This window comes from Pleurodeles waltl, chromosome 3_1, assembly GCF_031143425.1.
Source record: "Pleurodeles waltl isolate 20211129_DDA chromosome 3_1, aPleWal1.hap1.20221129, whole genome shotgun sequence".
NCBI lineage: Eukaryota > Metazoa > Chordata > Amphibia > Caudata > Salamandridae > Pleurodeles > Pleurodeles waltl.
Window position 1 is genome coordinate 707,184,683 of NC_090440.1, and position 18,095 is coordinate 707,202,777.

The 18,095-nt window shown below is 43.3% G+C and overlaps 1 protein-coding gene across 3 annotated transcripts in view; it reads left to right on the top strand.

Annotated features, from left to right (window-relative positions):
* MACF1 (microtubule actin crosslinking factor 1) overlaps positions 1-18,095 on the top strand; it is a 1,225,213-nt gene that overhangs the window by 266,756 nt on the left and 940,362 nt on the right. For all 3 annotated transcript variants that reach the window (XM_069223412.1, XM_069223414.1, XM_069223413.1), the window contains 6 exons: positions 7,796-7,950; positions 8,040-8,310; positions 9,199-9,327; positions 13,652-13,729; positions 14,165-14,326; positions 16,391-16,495. In XM_069223412.1, coding sequence (XP_069079513.1) covers positions 7,796-7,950; positions 8,040-8,310; positions 9,199-9,327; positions 13,652-13,729; positions 14,165-14,326; positions 16,391-16,495 — 900 coding nt within the window. The remainder of the gene's footprint in view (positions 1-7,795; positions 7,951-8,039; positions 8,311-9,198; positions 9,328-13,651; positions 13,730-14,164; positions 14,327-16,390; positions 16,496-18,095) is intronic.

Sequence of the window (18,095 nt, forward strand, 5' to 3'; positions counted from 1 at the left end):
TTAATAATGGCAGGCACAGTTCATCTTTGTGGCTCCAGATTGGGTAAGGAGAATGTGGTACCCGAACCTTCTGGGCATTAGCATCTCAGGCAACCACATTATGGGGACCTCCTGTCTCAGCAACAGGGTAGGGTCCTCCACCCAAATTTGCACAATCTTTAGCTACATGTTGGAGACTGAGCAGCAAAAACTGTTAAGTGTCCTCTTTTTAATATATGAAATGATACCAAGTTAATATTCAGCACACGGTTTTAGCAATTGTTGACGCTTTGCATCTGAGGGCACAGAAAGGTAAAATACAAGAAACCAATGTTTGTGCACAGAGATGGCACTTATTTGCTGCTCTGCTAACACAAAATCCTTCACTTTTGCGAAGGTGTTGACTCATCACTGAGCTGCACAGCACTAGCTAGTGGTGCATGGGAGCACTGCTTCGAGAAAGTTTTTTGGGATCCAATCTGGCACCTGGGGATTGTTCTAAGGTGAGGAATGTTCTGCTAGAAAGAATATCCACCACAAAGAGCATTACTGAAGGTAAGTGGCTTGTTTCACTAGATCAATGACCTCCATGGTAGAAAAGAAAGGTAAAAGCTGCTCTGCAAGACCATATTTACTTTACTGGTCATGTATTACTTGACTTAACCATAGTTCACCTTGCATGCGAGAGAGCGTTTATTCAGGTTACTCCACAATCTGTTCCATCAAGGTCAAATGAAGAGAGGGAGCGCAGGTATTCGAGAGAGCACATCCTCCTAATAAGGCATCTGTGCCATTGCCTTTGAAGAGTGTTATGAAGCTATTGGAAATGATGGCATCATGCATTGCATTAGTGTCTTTTACATGTACACAAATGGTTCTATTGCAGGAGTGTTCATCAGTCCAGTGGGCACAAGTAATATTACACACATGCTTTCAAAAGTGATCCCCACCAAAACCAGATTTATTATTCACCAACAGAAAAAAGACATGCCAACACTAAGCCTCCATATATCCACACAACCTTGTCTATAGGGAATGCACTGTGGATAAATTGGTCAGGGTATTTGCTTAAGCTTTTCTTCCTCCACCATTTAAGCAGTACCCGATGTGGAAGATTAAGTATGTGCCAATGACACTGATTCTGCTGGCTTGCACAAGGCTAATACAACTTTGGTTCACCTTTAAAAGGCCAGATGTGCCACATTGCAAACTTTCACCTGACCAAATTTTCTAACTTATCAGATGGGCCATGTGTGTCACACTAGGCCTCAAACTCTTTATCTGACACTCTGGCATCTTAGAGTTTTGGTATTTGCAAGTTATCTCTGGAGCGTATGGACATTTTCTAAGAGGCTAGGTATCTTAAAACACAAGCTTTTTAGGCTGCAAAATGAAAAATATTATTAATTTAATGTTTGGCAATATCATTTAATCCTTTGCAGGTTCTCCAAAGGATGCTGTTCAAAATAACACTGCAAAAAGAGTGGCTTAGTCTACAGTTCTGTTAGAGTACGTTTGGCAACAGTAAGCACCTCCTTGGAAAACGGACCACTTAATCTTGGATTTATAGTTTCTGGTTTTAAAACTTTTATGGGGGGCTCAAAATTAATAATCTCAGCATGAACTATTCAACCACTTACTTTGGTATTTAAATATAATCCTCAAATGGTTAAAATGGGACTATAGTTTCAACTCCTCATTTCAGTAACTTACAGGCACTCACTTGGAAAGCAATCTTTTTCATAGCAGTCATGTCCTTGTGCAGTGCCTGTGAGTTTCAGGCATTGTTTGTTGAAGAGCCATACTTTCAGGTTCAGAGAGACGGTGTAAACCTGCATTTTTACCTAAGGTTATATCACCTTTTCATGATAGTCAAGCAATTGACTTGCCTACATTCTTGCCAAATGCTTAAGATGGAGCATAAAGAGCTTTGTATCCTCTTGATGTATGGTGAGCTTTGTTGTACAACACTAACGGAACAAAAGTATCCAGCAAAAATATTTTTGAAGCTTTCACAAAGCCCATTTCAGTAAATCAGTCTCAAAAACTGGAATCGAAAAATGGATTGTAAGTTGCACTTATGTGTGTTGTGGTGTTCGTCTGTCGTTGTCGACGATGACCAAGGACATCACCTTGAGAAGGGTGACTGGGTATGGTGTGTCCTGCTGTGGCTGATCAGTCCGATGTGGGCTTGGAAAGCTCTGCTGCACGCCGGGCACGAGTGGTCTGCTGGGTTGGTTGGCATAGAGTTAGCTATGAATTTGTGCAGCTCACGCTCCTTCTGTGCCTCTGCAATCCTGCTCTGCTCGTCAGAGGTAGCACCTTTTGTTGATACAGCTTCGCCAGGTGGGGCAGCCTCGTGGTAGAATTTCCCTGGAGTCCAGGGCAATGCCAAAGTTCTTCGGAGAGACTTTCAGCGTGTCCTTGAAGCGCTTTTTCTGCCTACCCTGCATGTATTTGCCATCTGCAAGTTCACCATAGAACAATCTCTTGGGGAGACGTATGTTTGGCATACGTACAAGGTGGCCTGCCCACCTGATTTGGGCTGTCCTCAGCAGGGTTTAGATACTTGGCAGACCAGCTTGAGAAAGGACATCTGTGTCTGGAACTTTGTCCTGCCAGGTAATTTTCAGCAGTCTTCTTAAGCAGTTCATGTGGAAGCGATTCAGCTTTTTAGCATGGTGCTCATACACAGTCCATGTCTCACAGGCATACAGTAGTGTGGGAAGTACGACTGTCTTATACATCTCCAACTTTGTGGACAGTTTGACGCCTAACCTCTCCCAAACTAACTCCCGCAACCATCCAAATGCAGAGCTTGCCTTGGTGATGTGTATAACTACCTCGTCTTCAATGTTCACAGATCTGGAGAGTGTGCTTCCGAGGTATGTAAACTTGTCAACAGCCTTCAGGATTTCTCCTTCAGCTGTGATAATTGGTTCCATATACGTCTTCTGCGGTGCAGGCTGATGCAAGACCTCAGTCTTCTTGGTATTGATTGTGAGGCTGAAATTTCTGCAGGCAGTTGAAAAACAGTTCATGGTCTGCTGTATCTGGGCCTCTGTGGCAGAGTTGAGTGCGCAGTCATCTGCGAATGGGAAATCGCGCACAGAGTCCTCTTCAACCTTGGTCTTGACCTGTAGCTTCCGCAGGTTGAAGAGCCTGACATCTATCGGATCTTGATGCTGGATCTCCGTAATCTCAGAAGGCATCTGATAGAATGGCCGAAAACATCATGCTGAACAGCATGGGTGCCAGTACACAGCCTTGCTTGATTCTGTTGGTGACTGGGAAGGCAACAGAGGATTCTCCATCGTCTAGTGTTTGAGCAAGCGTGCCGTCATGGAACTGGCGCACCATACTGATGAATTTGCCTGGGCAGACAAACTTCTCCATGATCTGCCATAGCCCCTCACGACTGACTGTGTCAGAGGCTTTGGTTAGGTCCACAAACGTTGTATAAAGGTCCCTGTTTTGTTCCTGGCACTTCTCCTGTAGTTGACGTGCTACAAATATCATGTTCACTGTCCCTCAGCCCTCTCTGTAGCCCCACTGACCCTCTAGCAGGTGTCCATCTTCCATGTGTTGAGTGAGGTGGTTGAGAAGGACTCTGGCAAGGATTCTACTGGTAATGACCATGAGAGAGATTCCTCTATAGTTGTCACAAGACTGCCTGTTTCCCTTTTTCTTGTAGAGGTGGACTATCGTAGTTTGACTCTTGCTCTAGGCAAGACTGATGGTTTAAGGATGGCAACCCTTATGCTTGTAGGCAACTATGCCAATTCTATAACAAATCGCAACTTTTGTCCCAGCCGAATGCCAATGCCATGTCCATGAGAAGAGTCCCCCAAACCCTCTTTACCTTGAAATGAGGTCTCTAGCTCAGACTCCGAAAGGACACAAAGACTGGGTCAGTGTCAAGGCGACGTGCAGCATCGATAGCAGCGATGGCATCTGGTTGAAATCCCTCTGACTATCTGTTTGAGTGAGGAGTATTTATACAGATCTGCTTGGACCCCTGATGTAGGTCTGTTCCCAAACAATAGATAACAAGACATGCTTGGGACAGTAATTTATATAAACAATTCCCTCGAAAGCGTGAGCTCCTGAGGGATAATGCCCTGCTGCCACATGGTCTAAAAAAGCTCGGTGAGCTTCTGTAACAAGGCTGGTCCCCCTGCCTTGTAAATTTCAGCTGGGAAGGAGCCATAGCCAGGTGCTTTACCATTGGGGAGAAGCTTAATTGCTTCCTTAAACTCGGATTCCTTCGGAGGTTCTGGAGGTGTTGATGGCGACTTGCGACATGCGGTCAATGGCTTTGGCATTGATAGAGGAAGGCCTGTTCAGGACATTGTTGAAGTGCTCAGCCCATCTTTTCAGGATTGCATTCTTGTCAGTGAGCAGGGTAGACCCGTCTGCACTAAGCAGTGGTGATGCTCCAGAGGACTGTGGCCCGTAGATGGTCTTCAGGGCATCGTAGAAACCCTTGGAGTTGTTGCTGTCAACGTACATCTGGAACTTATCTGCCTTTCTGCTGAGCCAGGAGTCTTGCATCTCTCTGAGCTTTGCTTGCACCTTGCTTTTAATGGAGTTGTAGGCTCCTTCTAGGAGGCAGATGTAGTGTCTCGCTGGAGGGATCTGAAGGCTTTATTTACACTCATCCAGCAGCTTCTGAATGTCTTCATCATTGTCATCGAACCTGTCCTGGTGTTTGCGTTTGTTCTGGTCCAAGTGAGCGATAGCTGTGTTGTAGATCACATCTCTAAAAGCTGCCCAGTCCTCTTCTGCACAGTTTGTGCCAAAGCTGAGTTGGTCAAGCTTACTGTCAAGGTCCTCACTGAGATTCTGGCGAACAGAGTACCGTTCGAACTTGCTGACATTCAGTGGCCTATTGGTCTTTTTCCCCTGCGGGCACCACTTCAGCTGGATGTGCATGATGAGTCTGTGGTCTGTCCAGCAGTCTGCGCCTCAAATGGCCTTAGTCATTCTAACATCCTGCCTGTCCCTTGTCCTTGAAATGCAATGAGATGCCAGTGCTTGCTGCATGGGTGTGTCTTGTTACGGTTACAAAAAGCCCATCTCAGTAAATCAGTCTCAAAAACTGGAATTGCAAAATTAATTGTAAGTTGCATTTATGTCTGTTGTATGCACATGGTAAACACACATTACTATTACTACCTCATGGGCACAGTGTTCTTCAAAAAAGAGAAAGAATCCCCTAGTAGGCATTTCCTGGAACACAACATGGACACTTGACTATGTATTTAATAAACAATATTTTGTTGGCATTCATGCAAGGAAAAAAGCACAATTGGAGCACGCTTTGTTAAAATCCTTATTGACTACTTGAATTGGTACTTCTAATCATCTGCAACAGTAGAGGCAGAGGGTAAACTGCTTTAAAGTCAATGCGCAATGTGTTATCCATAAGTGCTGCAAATGGAAAACATTACCTATAACACTTAGTACCTAATTTAGATCCCTGTCGATGGGATAATGACCAATCGTGACCAATATCCCGTCCGCAGTATGACAAGTGGCATAGGATATAGTGCACTTATAGTATGGTGGATGTGATAGCCGTCATGTTTGTGGTAGAGTGTCCTGTCCACCAAGATCTAAATCAGGCCCTTAGTTTGCGACATAGTTTTGTGGGTTCATGTGCCCTTTCCCACCCTCCCCTCTGACTTGAAAGTATGTGTGAATACTTTTACTTTACAGTACTACTTTACGGATGCAGCACACCGATATATAGACACCAAAGTTCTGTTACAAGAAAAATTAATAATCAGAGGTTGAGTTTGTGTCATGATGAATTGTGTTTCGTGGAGCATCATCATGAGTCATTCTGCGTACACTTGCTTTAAAAACAGAGACTTCAAACAAAAACAAATTGCAGTATTCCAAACTCAAAACGAAATAACTGGAGAGTGCACAGTATGTAGTCTACAGCACTGCAGGCTGTACAGCTAGAGTTACAGATAAGTAACCTTTTCCGTACGCATGCAGGAGGTGATGATTTTGAAGCGAAGCACAAGATTTGCACAAGTGCTGCCACATGAGGGTCCCACCCACCCCTCTAATCATCAGCACTTGGTCTACATAACATATAGATATCTCCAGCTCCACACAGGACAATGGCAGTAATTATCCTGACACTTGCCTAGCATCCACAACAGTGATACTCAAAGTACTCTCCAGGGGCTGAATTACAAGCAACCTCCTGGTCAACAGTAGCACTGGGTTGCTATTTACTTGATTCAGCACCGACATTAAAACATGTTAAATAAACAGGCCAGTGTTTATTTACAAGATAATTGAAGTTAAAGAAAGGATGTAACTAGGTTATTCTGCATCACTTAACTTTAGGAACACCTTCATTTTTAAAGACATCTTGCAGCAAAAGTGTAAAAATATGATAATGTCTTTAGAATTTAAAAAGTGTATTTCACTAACTTGCAGAACCATTTCACCTTAGTAAATCAGATCATATATAATTTTCAAACATGAATTTACATTCATTCATTCTTTCCGAGTCAAGTCAGTTGTCAAGTGACCCTTTTGGTGGCCTGGGTTCCCATTATACATGAACAACAACATTATAGTTTATCAAATCAAACATAGGAGAAGGTTTTGTACCACGCTATCCTGAAGTCCTGTATTTTGAGGCCCTCTTATATGTAATAATGAAGAAAAAGGAGGGAATGTGGAATAAAACAATTGCCTAGGATCACATAGTTTGGTAAAGTGAGGAAACTGGGATTAATCCCAGGTTTACTAGTATCACGTTGTGCAATTCAGCTGCTAAATGTATATGCTTCGCTGTCCCTAAACACTCCTTACCTCCAGCACACCTCTAAAACTTCCCAAACCCTCACTCCCTGTTCCTGACTGCCATCCTCTTGTCCCCGGGAACATTTTTGCGAGTACCCATGATCTAGAACATTCAGCCCAAAGTCCATTCTGAGTGTCCCCAGTACTGTTCTACCTCCAGGAGGTTGTCTCTCATGTTAAAAGCTCTCATGGATTAGTTGCTTACTTGTGAGTGAAGGAGGTCTCTTAGGTTTGAGGGCATGAAGGGAGCAGAAATGAACTCCTCTGTTCTGCAGCATTCTGATGGGTTCGGTTCCCAGCAAGTAGACACAATCTGCAATCACTTTGGAGTCTTGACTCCTAAGAAAGTAGGTATCAAGAACCCTTGTTTCTGAGCAGAGCGTGTCCTAGAGCTAACTCTAGTTATTACTGCATTGATCCTTCCTGTTCGGCCTGTTCTTGGTGTAGGGACTAGTTTGTGGCCTCCACTCCTTTTGAACTTCTTTATGCCTTCTGTTCAAGGATGCACCACCTTCCCAGAGATTCCAGATGCCTTTCCCCTTCTCCTAGCCAGTCACCATTTATACAGCGCATGGCTCATGGACATCACTGTTATTGACCTTCTATGTGTAGTTTCTTTAATTATATAGAGCTGTGCCATGGCCTTTCATTCCTATCTCCCTCCTCATGCCCCATGTTCATATATACAAAGCCTAGCTGAGAAACCGGTTTCACTTCTTTGACCCTTTCCATGCCCTGACTCCCCATCTCTCTGTGCCTCCATTTGCCCCTAGTACTGTTGTGTCAACCATTGACCCAACTCTCTCATTCCTGTGTCTCCCACTTATACTCTCAAACCGTTGTGCAAACTCTCACCTATTCTCCCCCATCCCTATCTTCTTCCCCAGGCCCCATTCTGAGCAAACGCCATCTTGCGCTTGTTCATGCTGGTAGACCCAGGCTAAGTTTCTAGTGGTTTCTGATCCTCCTCCTTCTTTTGTAGGACGCTGCTCACTTGGAGTCTGGCTTACCTGTACAGCACGAGTCGGATGTGGTTATGTACCTGTATGAATGTGAGGGCTTGTGCCGCATCCTTCAAACAGACCTGCAGATCCTGCGGGATGAGAAGTACTACCAGATAGAGGAGCTGGTCTTCCGGTAGGTGGTGGGTGCACTGTGCATAGAAATGTAAGTAATTTTTGGTGTAGAGTTAAAGTGAGAATAAATAATATTATCTTCCCTGACAGGATAACACGGTTACAAGATGAGCTAATCACCTTGAAGTTGGAATGCTCCAATCTCTACAGGAAAGGGCACTTTGCCTCCTCGGACCTCCTGAAGCCTTGCTCCACTAGCACCACTAGGACAGACTCCAACTCTCAGGCTCCGCATACCGCCTCCATCACAGGCTTCCGACGTCCCATGAGCCGTTCTGAACTTCTGGCCATTTCCTCCTCGGAGGACGAGGGGAGTTTGCGTTTCATCTACGAATTGCTGGCCTGGGTGGAGGAAATGCAGGTGAGTCTTATGGGGGAGAATGGGCTTGGCTTGGAGCGAGCACGGCAAAAGGACAGGGTCCTTAATCCGAGGATTTCTCCAAGGCTGTTCATTGTTTGAGCCCTTGTAACCTGGAAAACTGAAGGTGCCTGCACAGGTTCTTTGTGCTGGGATTGTTACATCTGATTATGCGGTCTCATGAGCCTGTAGAGTTCATTAGTCATTCATTACGAGGTCACTGGTCATGGCTCAGTTAGAATGGAAGCTCTTTCAGGAAAGAATCAAAACGGCTGGAAAAACATGGAATACACTTTCTGGAGTGTTGCAGGTTTGAACTTTTAGCATGTAATAAAACAACTGGACTTCCTCTTACCCTTTTTCATAGGCTGGTCCGTAGAATTCAGCTCTGAAGGATGCTGAGCTCCAGAACACATCAGTTCTTGGGAGGTTGAGGCCCAGGTTACACATAAGTGGGCAATGAGGTTCGCATGTTTGGGTGCAGTTTTGCACTCCGCTTCTCCAAGAAGGCATTGTGAAGACCCTTAGTGGTGACATTTGTTCATCTTGGCCTTGATGAACTGTACATTTTTTTGGGAGTGTGGTATGGGGCTGGTAAAGCTAACAAACTGGTTTTGGGGTTTATGTATGGCAGTGAGCTATGCCTTGTGTTCATTACCAGAGTTTGGGGAAGGCAATGGTGAAGGGCAGGGCACATCTCCTCTTGGTTGGCCAAGCTGAAGATGGCTGAGTGTGCCAGCTAATTGATGCCTTCATTGCTTGTGTTTTGGTAAGTGGCAGTATGTGGGTGATCCATTGATGCTTGGTGTCCATATGAGGTAACATGCCCCCTTAGAAGATATTGATCGAGGGTTCCCTGACTGCTCTTGAGCTTCTTCCTCTTCTTTTCAGATGAAGTTGGAAAGGGCAGAATGGGGCAGTGACCTTCCCAGCGTAGAATCTCAACTGGAGACACAGCGAATGATCCACAACAGTGTGGAAGACCTTGCAGCAAGTTTGAAGGAGGCCCGGATGTACGAGGTGAGTTTGGGTGATTTTGAGGTACTCCAGAATCCTTGTAATGTGGGACTTTAGCATGCCTACCGGAAGCATAGTTTGTTGGTGGCACTAGAGGGAGCACATAGGACCTTCTGCATCCTCTAGTGAATTTGAGGAGAAGTGGCGACTAGACACACATAAACATCCTTTGGGAGCATAGAAGTCATCTCACAAAGACTCAGCTTGTGGGAGGATAGGAAATGGGTTAGGAAAATAGTGCCGACTGCAGCTTGAAGAACAATAGAGAACCTCCTGCATCCCCTGGAGAGGACAGCATGGACACGTAACATAATGAGAAGAGTAATATTGCCTGTATACCTAGTTGCAGATGGGAAAGTTACCTCTGTTGCTGCGTCCCACTGCAGTTGCACTTCCAACATCATAATGAACTTGGGCCCCTATCAACTGGAGCAGCATACAAACGGGCACTCTTTTAAGAAAATGTGATAATATGACAAGAAAAGATTGTGTGTTATTGGTCATTAATCACCCCTCAAGAAGGGCAATGCCTGAAATACATTGGAGGAAGGGGGCATTTTTTTAAGCTCCTGTATGTAATTTTCTTTTCATTGCAAACAAAGAAACAAAGAATATTGAGTTGGATTAAGAAAACTGGTGCACCAATATTGATGTCATGATAAGAATTGATAACTTAAGTACAGCCCCTTTAAACATTTAAGGCTCTGCAATGGGACACACATATTTGTAAGGTGTGCTTCAGTATGGGTACTGTAAGGTACCCAGCCTGAAGGTAACTGTACTTATCTTTCACTCCTGTACCAGGTGGAATCATATCTTATGAATGAGAGAAGTGGGCAGGTATAATTCTACATTAACAGTACATTTAAGAACTTCCATCCTGAACTTGTCATACTTAAAAGACAGTGCCTCTGCTTAAAACATCAGTGGTGTAGTTGAAAGTCCTCTGGAGACAAATCCTCATGCACGAGGTTTTGAAGAGGTTGCCAAAAAACAAGGCTGAGAATAAATGAAAAATGCTTCAATAAGCCTCAACCCAAACCTGAGACATTTTCAACATCTATCTTGCAAAACGTTATCATGGTTGAAAGTGTATAAAAGTAATAGGACTAAGATTATATTTCAGTATAGAACAATTGGAAGAACATTTCGAGACTTCCAAGACCATAATGCATCTTGGACATAAAAATGGGGATGCTTGAAAGAAATTGCCTGGAGTGTTGATCTCCTTGACCCACAAAAGATCTGTCATGAAATAACCCACACAGAAGTCATAAAAAAGGCCATCTCTGCATCAGATCAAATAACTGCCTCAATTGTTTTAATCAAATATAACAAGTGTTCAAGACTCGATCTTAATAAGCTCTCTGTGTTCACCATATCTAACATACTACCCTCAATAAACTAATCCTTTTCCACATTAAGTTTGATTTCTGTAGAGGATAAAATCAACCTTGCGTCCCAAGATCGAAATTTCAAACATCTTTGGATCCTTGCCCAGCATTCTGCATGAAACATAAGTATTTTGATCTGTCATCTGACGTTACCACCCTGATTTACTCTTTACCTTCATGACATTCTGTCCTCAGCCAATTGAATCAAAAAATACTTAGTCCACTTCTTAAAAAAATTAAAAACATTTACTGCAGATCCCCAAGTGTTGGGCAGCATCACTCAGTTCTGAACTTGCAAAGGACTGAAAAAATAATGTGAAGAGTAGTAACACATTAGTTGAAAGACTAGATTAAAAAAGACAGTAGTAGCTCCATGACCTCCAATTAGGATTTCGATCAGGTATACCGAAGAAATCCGCTCAGTCCAACATCAAAAGTAGTAGCTCCCGCTATTCTTTGTGGGAGAACTGGAAAGACGCCTATAATACCACTGATAATTCCATTTAAAAAATGATGCATTTTCAGGTGTTGGTCACAACACACAAATCTACTTCCACCTGGAGGACAGTTCAGAAAACCAGTGGCATCACCAACCTATTTAGTTTCCATTCAGCAAAAGATTCGAGAATGTTTCCTTTGCTTAAATGGAGCCAAAACTATTTGTTAGCTCAGAAAGACAGCACACTGCCTCATTGCCACTTTAGCCTCAGATCACTGGCTGGGACTCTTGCCACCAATCAGAAAGCAAATAAACTGGGCACAATCTTTGACTCAACCTTTTTATTCACCCGCAAATCAACTCCATGGTTCAAAAATTATTTTCTTCACAAATTCCACCCATCACTGTTTCATACTGATAATATGCCCCATTTTGAGACAGGTTGATTACTGCAATGTGAAGTACACAAACTTGCCAAATAATGTGACGCACAGACTACAGAAAATACAAAGTCAACTTGCCAAAATGCCACAAACCTTAGTAAATTTGACCGTGCCAAACTATCTCTGTGAGTGTCTCCCTGCCTCTCAGTAGTTTTGAGGATTACATTTAATTCTCTGTGCATAATGTACATCCAGTGCCTATTGCAGCAAAGGCTCGCCATACAGACTTGTTCTCGGGTGACATCCCATCAAGCAATCTTGAGTCAGCCTCTTCATACCTCAGTCCTCAATGCACATTTACCATGGAGAAGCGTGTAGGGTGTTCTGAACTTGCTCCATGTGACCTCCACTCATTCAATAAGTTCCTTAAACCCAAGCTCTTTAGGAATGTCTTTGCCTAAGATGGTGCCAGGATACATGGTTGATACATTTTGAGTTCAATGACCATCACACTGATTTGACTTTTAGCAACCTCATTACTTTCCCTATTGTCTTCCGCATGTATACGTGTGTCCAACCTATTTTGTAATGTATATGGTGTGAAGTTATTGCAAGATGAAAATTATGCTTTCCAACACTCTTAAATAATTTCCCCTCCTATCTGAAAAATCTAGGTCCCCGGATTGTTCATCATCTTTTGAGGCAGCAGCCTGTACCTAGGATTGATAACGTGTCTTTTATGTTGCCATTAGAAACGCCATTTACCTGCCTCCTAAGGCATCTTTACTGCCACAATAATTTAGCAAACAGTGCTACTAAAAGGGAATTGTTTGATCTACTGTATATTGGACCCCATTGTTCTCTGAAAATCCCCCCCACCATGATCCTCTGAGTCATCTGTTGAGAATTGATGGTTCTGAGCTGCGGCACTGTAAGTGAATTCACTGTTTAAGTTGTGAATTGTTGAATGCAACACCAGTTTCTGAATAATGTACACCCAGTATATCCATCTGTAGCTGATCAATTGTGGTATGATTTGCAGAAGTGTAGTGTAGGGGCAGTTTTTTGAGCAGATGCACACTTTACAGATTCTCATTAAATAACTGGATGACAAGGGTGAACTCCTACACCGAGCAAGTGCGTCAAATATTATCCTAATGCAAACTGGCTCATACATTCTGGGGAAAGGTGCAAATAAGTACTCCTATTTACAGGAAAGATGCAGTAAGGGCCTACATCAGGCAGCAATGTGCGATAGCAAGAGAGTTCAGTAAATCAATTTCATGGGAGGAAGACTGGCTCCTGTAAAATTAATCTCAGAGTTTGGTCATAGAAACCCTTTTGCATACATCATTCCCTTCAACAGCATACACTGGCTGCTGCATTACCCACCAGAAAGAGACTACAGAGGGTAGAACCTATCTCCTTGTCCATCAGTAGTCTCCAGTCTTGCCGGAGAGGGATCCCAAGCTTTTAACATGTTCTACTTTCACTGTAGACACTCTCGCTATCGAGCGTCTGAGCTTTCAGGAAGAGATGTGTAACTTGCTGCTGCTGGTCCTCTGTGTTAGGTGTTGGGATTGAGGGTAGATGTTCCATCTCCATAGCCTGTTGTTGACTGGATTGGGCGAGGATGCCTTCTGCTCCTAATGTCCTCTAGCCACACTTATTCATTGTGTAGTGAGAATACCCCCAACCTCAGTTCTGAAGGCAGACAATTGGGTGGTTTCCTTTCTTTCCATCTCCCGAATCCCCCTCCTGTCTGCAGAGGCCCCTAAAGGTTAGCTTTTTGCCCATATTGGAGGCTTCTCTTGTACCTGACCAAACTTCCCCTCCGCAATTCTATGCATGCAGTTTGTGTGATTTCACATCATCGCTCCTGAGACTGTAAAAGATGGACCATCAGGGGGATCCACATTACCTAAGTTTTTGTACGAATCTAGTCTGTTTCTTTACATCTGACTCCACTGATGTTAAGTGACTGCTTTCTTGCAGTGATATTTCTATCCCTTTGGAGTAGTAGTACCATGTGGCTGATGCAAAAAGTATGCTAAGACTCTGAAAATGCACCTTTTGCTCTATTGCTTATAATTTATTTTACTTTGTTTTAGGGGAAAATGTCTGTGAATTTTCGATCCAGCTATTCCGAAACGCTAGGCAAACTAGAGACTCAGTACTGTAAACTGACGGTAAGATCCGGAGGGGGTTGAGAGAGGCCTGTATTGTCAAGCTGGGTTGGGGGATCTTGTTCATGAACCTTAAATGTTGGTTTTCCCAGGTTTTAATGTACTAACTGGGAACATCTGTGCCCTCTGCTAGCCCTGACAGAGCACCAAACATGAACCTGTTGTGGTTCTCATAGGGCAGTGGTACGAGCCGAGGTTGCTATCTGAGGCCACAGCTCTGACCCAAAGCATTGCTATGACCCCTGCCGACTCTCATGGGCATTTCTGTAAGCAGTGCTGGCTGAGTACATCTCTGAGTAGTGCTGAGTCTTTTTTACAATGCTCTAGAATTATAAAGACATTATATGTACATGCACGCCTTTTGTAGAGTCTGTCTCTTTGTACGGTTCACACCATCCTTGCTGTTTACTTTGGTTTACCTTTCTTGCCTCTATTTAGGAAATGTCGAGATTTCGTCTGCGGCACCTGCAGAGTTTGCACGACTTTGTTTCACTTGCCACCACAGAGTTAATCTGGCTGAACGAGAAGGAGGAAGAGGAGCTCTCCTTCGATTGGAGCGACAACAATCAGAACATGCAGGCCAAGAGCAACTATCACAGGGTAGGTGTCCCACAAAGGGCAACCTTCATGCTCACATAAAAATAATAGGTGCTGTGTGGTAGGGTAACAGCCCTACACACACTCATGGTTGCAAGTGTACAGTAACTTTAGAACTCTTTAAAGCTTAACACAGCTTCTTCCCCCTTTTGTTTAAATAAACAAAGCTTAGATGGTCTAGTGTTTAAAGATGAAAGTTCTTCAGAGGAGAGCTGATGGCAGTACTCTCCCCAGAAGTGGCCTGTTCCACACAACTCTTTTTTTCTTTCACATTGGAGGCTTTCATTATCATCTTCATGTTTTTCCTTTGACTGCTGCATATTTTCCTGGTTGTCTCTGCTCTTAAGGTTGTCTTATCAGAGTTGTACATTTTGAGAGACCTCCTATTTGAAAGATTTCTGCATTCTACAACTTTCTTAGTTCACCTGTTAGCTCCCTTTAGAAGATGTATCTCCTCTTTCCAAGCAGTGCACAAAGTGCAGTGACAATATAGTGTTGAGGGGTAGGTACTCAGTGCCTAGGATCAGGCTATGACCTAGTAGTTGTGCTCGTTATAGGCCAGTGTCCTTTACGAATTTTAAGCAGGGGGAAAGAGATGACAAATATTGAGTAAAACAGTGTCTCCCAGACACCTGAAATGCACCCGACCTGCTCCCTTTGATCCAGCTGGAGCTGTGGCTTAACACTCAAAAGCTTCTTTCCGCTTGTCAGCTATCTTGTCATCCAGGCGGAGTTTGATGTTGGGGAAATAACGTTGGAGAAACATACAGAACCAGATCTCGCACAACCATTTCAGAGACTGAGCCAATACAAAATGAGTCACTGGTGGTTCTCAGAGGCGATAAAGATGTCGGATCGGCTGGAGCAATGCCTTCACAGGGAACAGGGTTTAATATTGTGTAAGATGATGAGATGCTTTGCAGAGAAGCACCATGATGTTTTGGAGTTAGAGGAAGAAGATTATGGCCGGTACAGTCCCTCCCTAAAGGATTTGCCTCCATCTAGGTCATCCAGCCTGAATATTTTTACATAGCTTAGTGACTTAATGCAAAGAACTACTAACTAGTCAGCACTGGTGACATCTGCTCTGATGCATTCAGTTTCTTATATGCATTTGAATCATCATCTGACTCTGGAATTGGTTGTCTTTGTGCTGCAATCTTGGGCCATTCAGCAACAGTTTTTCTTACTTGTGTGATGTTAAAATGTACACTCCTGCCCTAAGAAGGAATGTGTATAAGTGGACCTTGTAAAGTGATGTTGCTTTCTATAGTGTCTGCTCTGGTGCATCAGGGGTGATTCATTTAACTCTAGCCTGCTAAGCACACCCAGTAAACCAGACCTGTACTGAATAATTCCTGCGAGTGTTGCACCTTCATGATTTTTGATCTCCTTCGGTTGGCTCTTAAAGTTCTCCTACGCAATCATTTTGGCCTTCCTCAAAACACTGACCTACTAAAGGAAAGACCTTCCTTCCAATGGGTGTTAAATGTTCAAGTGTAAAATACTTTGTATTTAGTAATTAAGCATTCTACAAAGGGGTTCTACCTCTTTTTCTGCCAGAAGAAAATTGTTCTTACTTTGAATTTTAATTCTCAAAATGAGCCCTGAAGTTAACATCTTTCAGTTTACATTTATTCTCGGTTACTGTCTTAGAAGCATCCAATTTTAAGCATTCTTCTTTTTAGAAGGTATAATCTGAGACTTTAAACATCTCTGAACTGTCTCTCAAAAATCAGAAAAATTTCCCCAACATGGGAACTCCATCTTCTCCCAACAAATCAAAGCAAGTCTCTTTTCCTGTAACGCTGTATTGCACTTCCATTCGAGGTGCTGAGCAATAAAATGAAATATAACAAATTAAAAAGGGAATAGAATTCAAACTAAATATTTATTTATTTTGTAAGCAAGCTTTTCTTTTCAAATATTCTGCTTGTGGAATGAAATAATCCGTGTATATTTTTCGGTTTGTAAAGGTGTAAAAAAATGTTATTCCCTTTGATTGTAGTTATCAACACTGCAACCTTCTGTGGCATATGTTTATTTCTAAGTTTTTCCATTTTTTAGGACTTAACACTCGAACTGGAGGAGAAGCGGGATGTCATCCAGGCTCTTCAAGAGAAGGCTGAACTTCTGTCACTGCAGAACCACCCAGCTAAGCAGACAGTAGAGGTAAGACAGCAGGAGTGAAATATGGTATATTGGAAGGAGAGGATAAGCAGGGGTTGCACATGGAAAACAGCGTTTGAAAACATGAGACCGACATTAAGTAAGTAGGGTGAATTAGTAGAACTATAGTTGTGTTGGAGAAACTTCTTGAAAAGTGGAGTGAGGTGTTGGAGAAGTAGAGGGCATGTTTGAGTAAAGAAGATAGGAGGAAAGAGGGGTTTTGGATTGGGGAAGGTGAGGGCACTGTAGGAGAAGGACATTGTTGAACTGGGGAAGGAGAGGGAAAGCAGAGGGTGGGGTTTTAGGAAAGAGCTCTTGGGGAAGTAGAGTGTAGGGTTGGCGAAAGAGGATAGGATTGAGGCATGTGAAGGAGGGGTGGGAAAGGAAAGTGGATGGAGAGCAGGGCTGGGGATAGAAAGTGAAAAATTAAAGGGAAGAGGGTGGGGTTGGTGATGAGGAGCATGGGGTTTGGAGAGTACATGGGGGTGTTGGAGAAGGGGAGAGAAGAGTTGGAGGGAGAGGAGTTGAAGGAGGGGTTGGGGAGGAGAGGTAGGGGCTGGGAAATGTGATGTGTTTTGCAGGGGGAGAGCTCAGGATTGAAAGAGGGAGATGATGGTATTCGGGAAAGAAGTAGGAGGGCTTGGGAGAAGAGGGAGAGGCTGGGGAGTGAAAGCGCAGAGTTGATAGACAAGATGGAGGTGTTTAAGAAGGATTTGGGGGAGTTAGAGAAGGAGAGGAAGAGGTTGGGAAAGAGGTCGTGGAAGCATAATGTAGGGGATAGGGAAGAAAAGGGCAGGGTGAGTGAAGAATAGCAGTTTGAGGTAGAAAAGGGCATGGTTGAGGTTGATAAAGGAAATAGTAAATCTGGAGTACAATAGGGCAGGCAATGAAGGAGGAGGAGACCCTATTCTCTTCTCTCTAATGCTGGCAAGCCCATTCTTGATCTACTTTACAAATCTGTAGGTGCAGGCTTTTTTCAGTCTCCAGCCTGTATCTTGCCTGTTTGGGAATTGTGGTCTCTCTATATCTGTTTCAGCTGTAGCTGTTGTCACACAATATATACTTTGTCTGTGTCTGGGGTGTTCACTGTCAATAGATATTCTTCTAGGGAGTAGCTCCTTGTTAGCAGCCTGGTATTTCATTGTGTGGGCATGTTTCTGTGTAGTTATTAACTCCAAGTGGAACTAACCCGCTTCTATAAGCATCAGGCAGTTCATTGACTGATTTCCAACTCTGGAATTGTGCCAAAGCAGAAGCTCTTTGTTTAGCAGGCTTCAGCACCATTCTTGCAATGATTACAAAGGGCTTTTAGAAGCTTAACAATTATTTTCTAATAAAGACTTCAGACCAGGAAGATGTATAATTACCTTATTTTATTGAGTTCAGTTACTGTGCACCAGACTATTAGCTCCCCTGGTTGAACTCTGGTAGCTTATTCAACACACTATCCAACACACCGTCAGAAAAGGGACCAGCATATATGCATTTTACTTGGGAGATGCAGAAAGTGCCCTGTTAAACTTAGACAGTTACAGTTCCACAGCAAGCTTAAAATAAATTCCTTCTGCAGTCAAGAAATACACCTTTTATACAACCACACCAT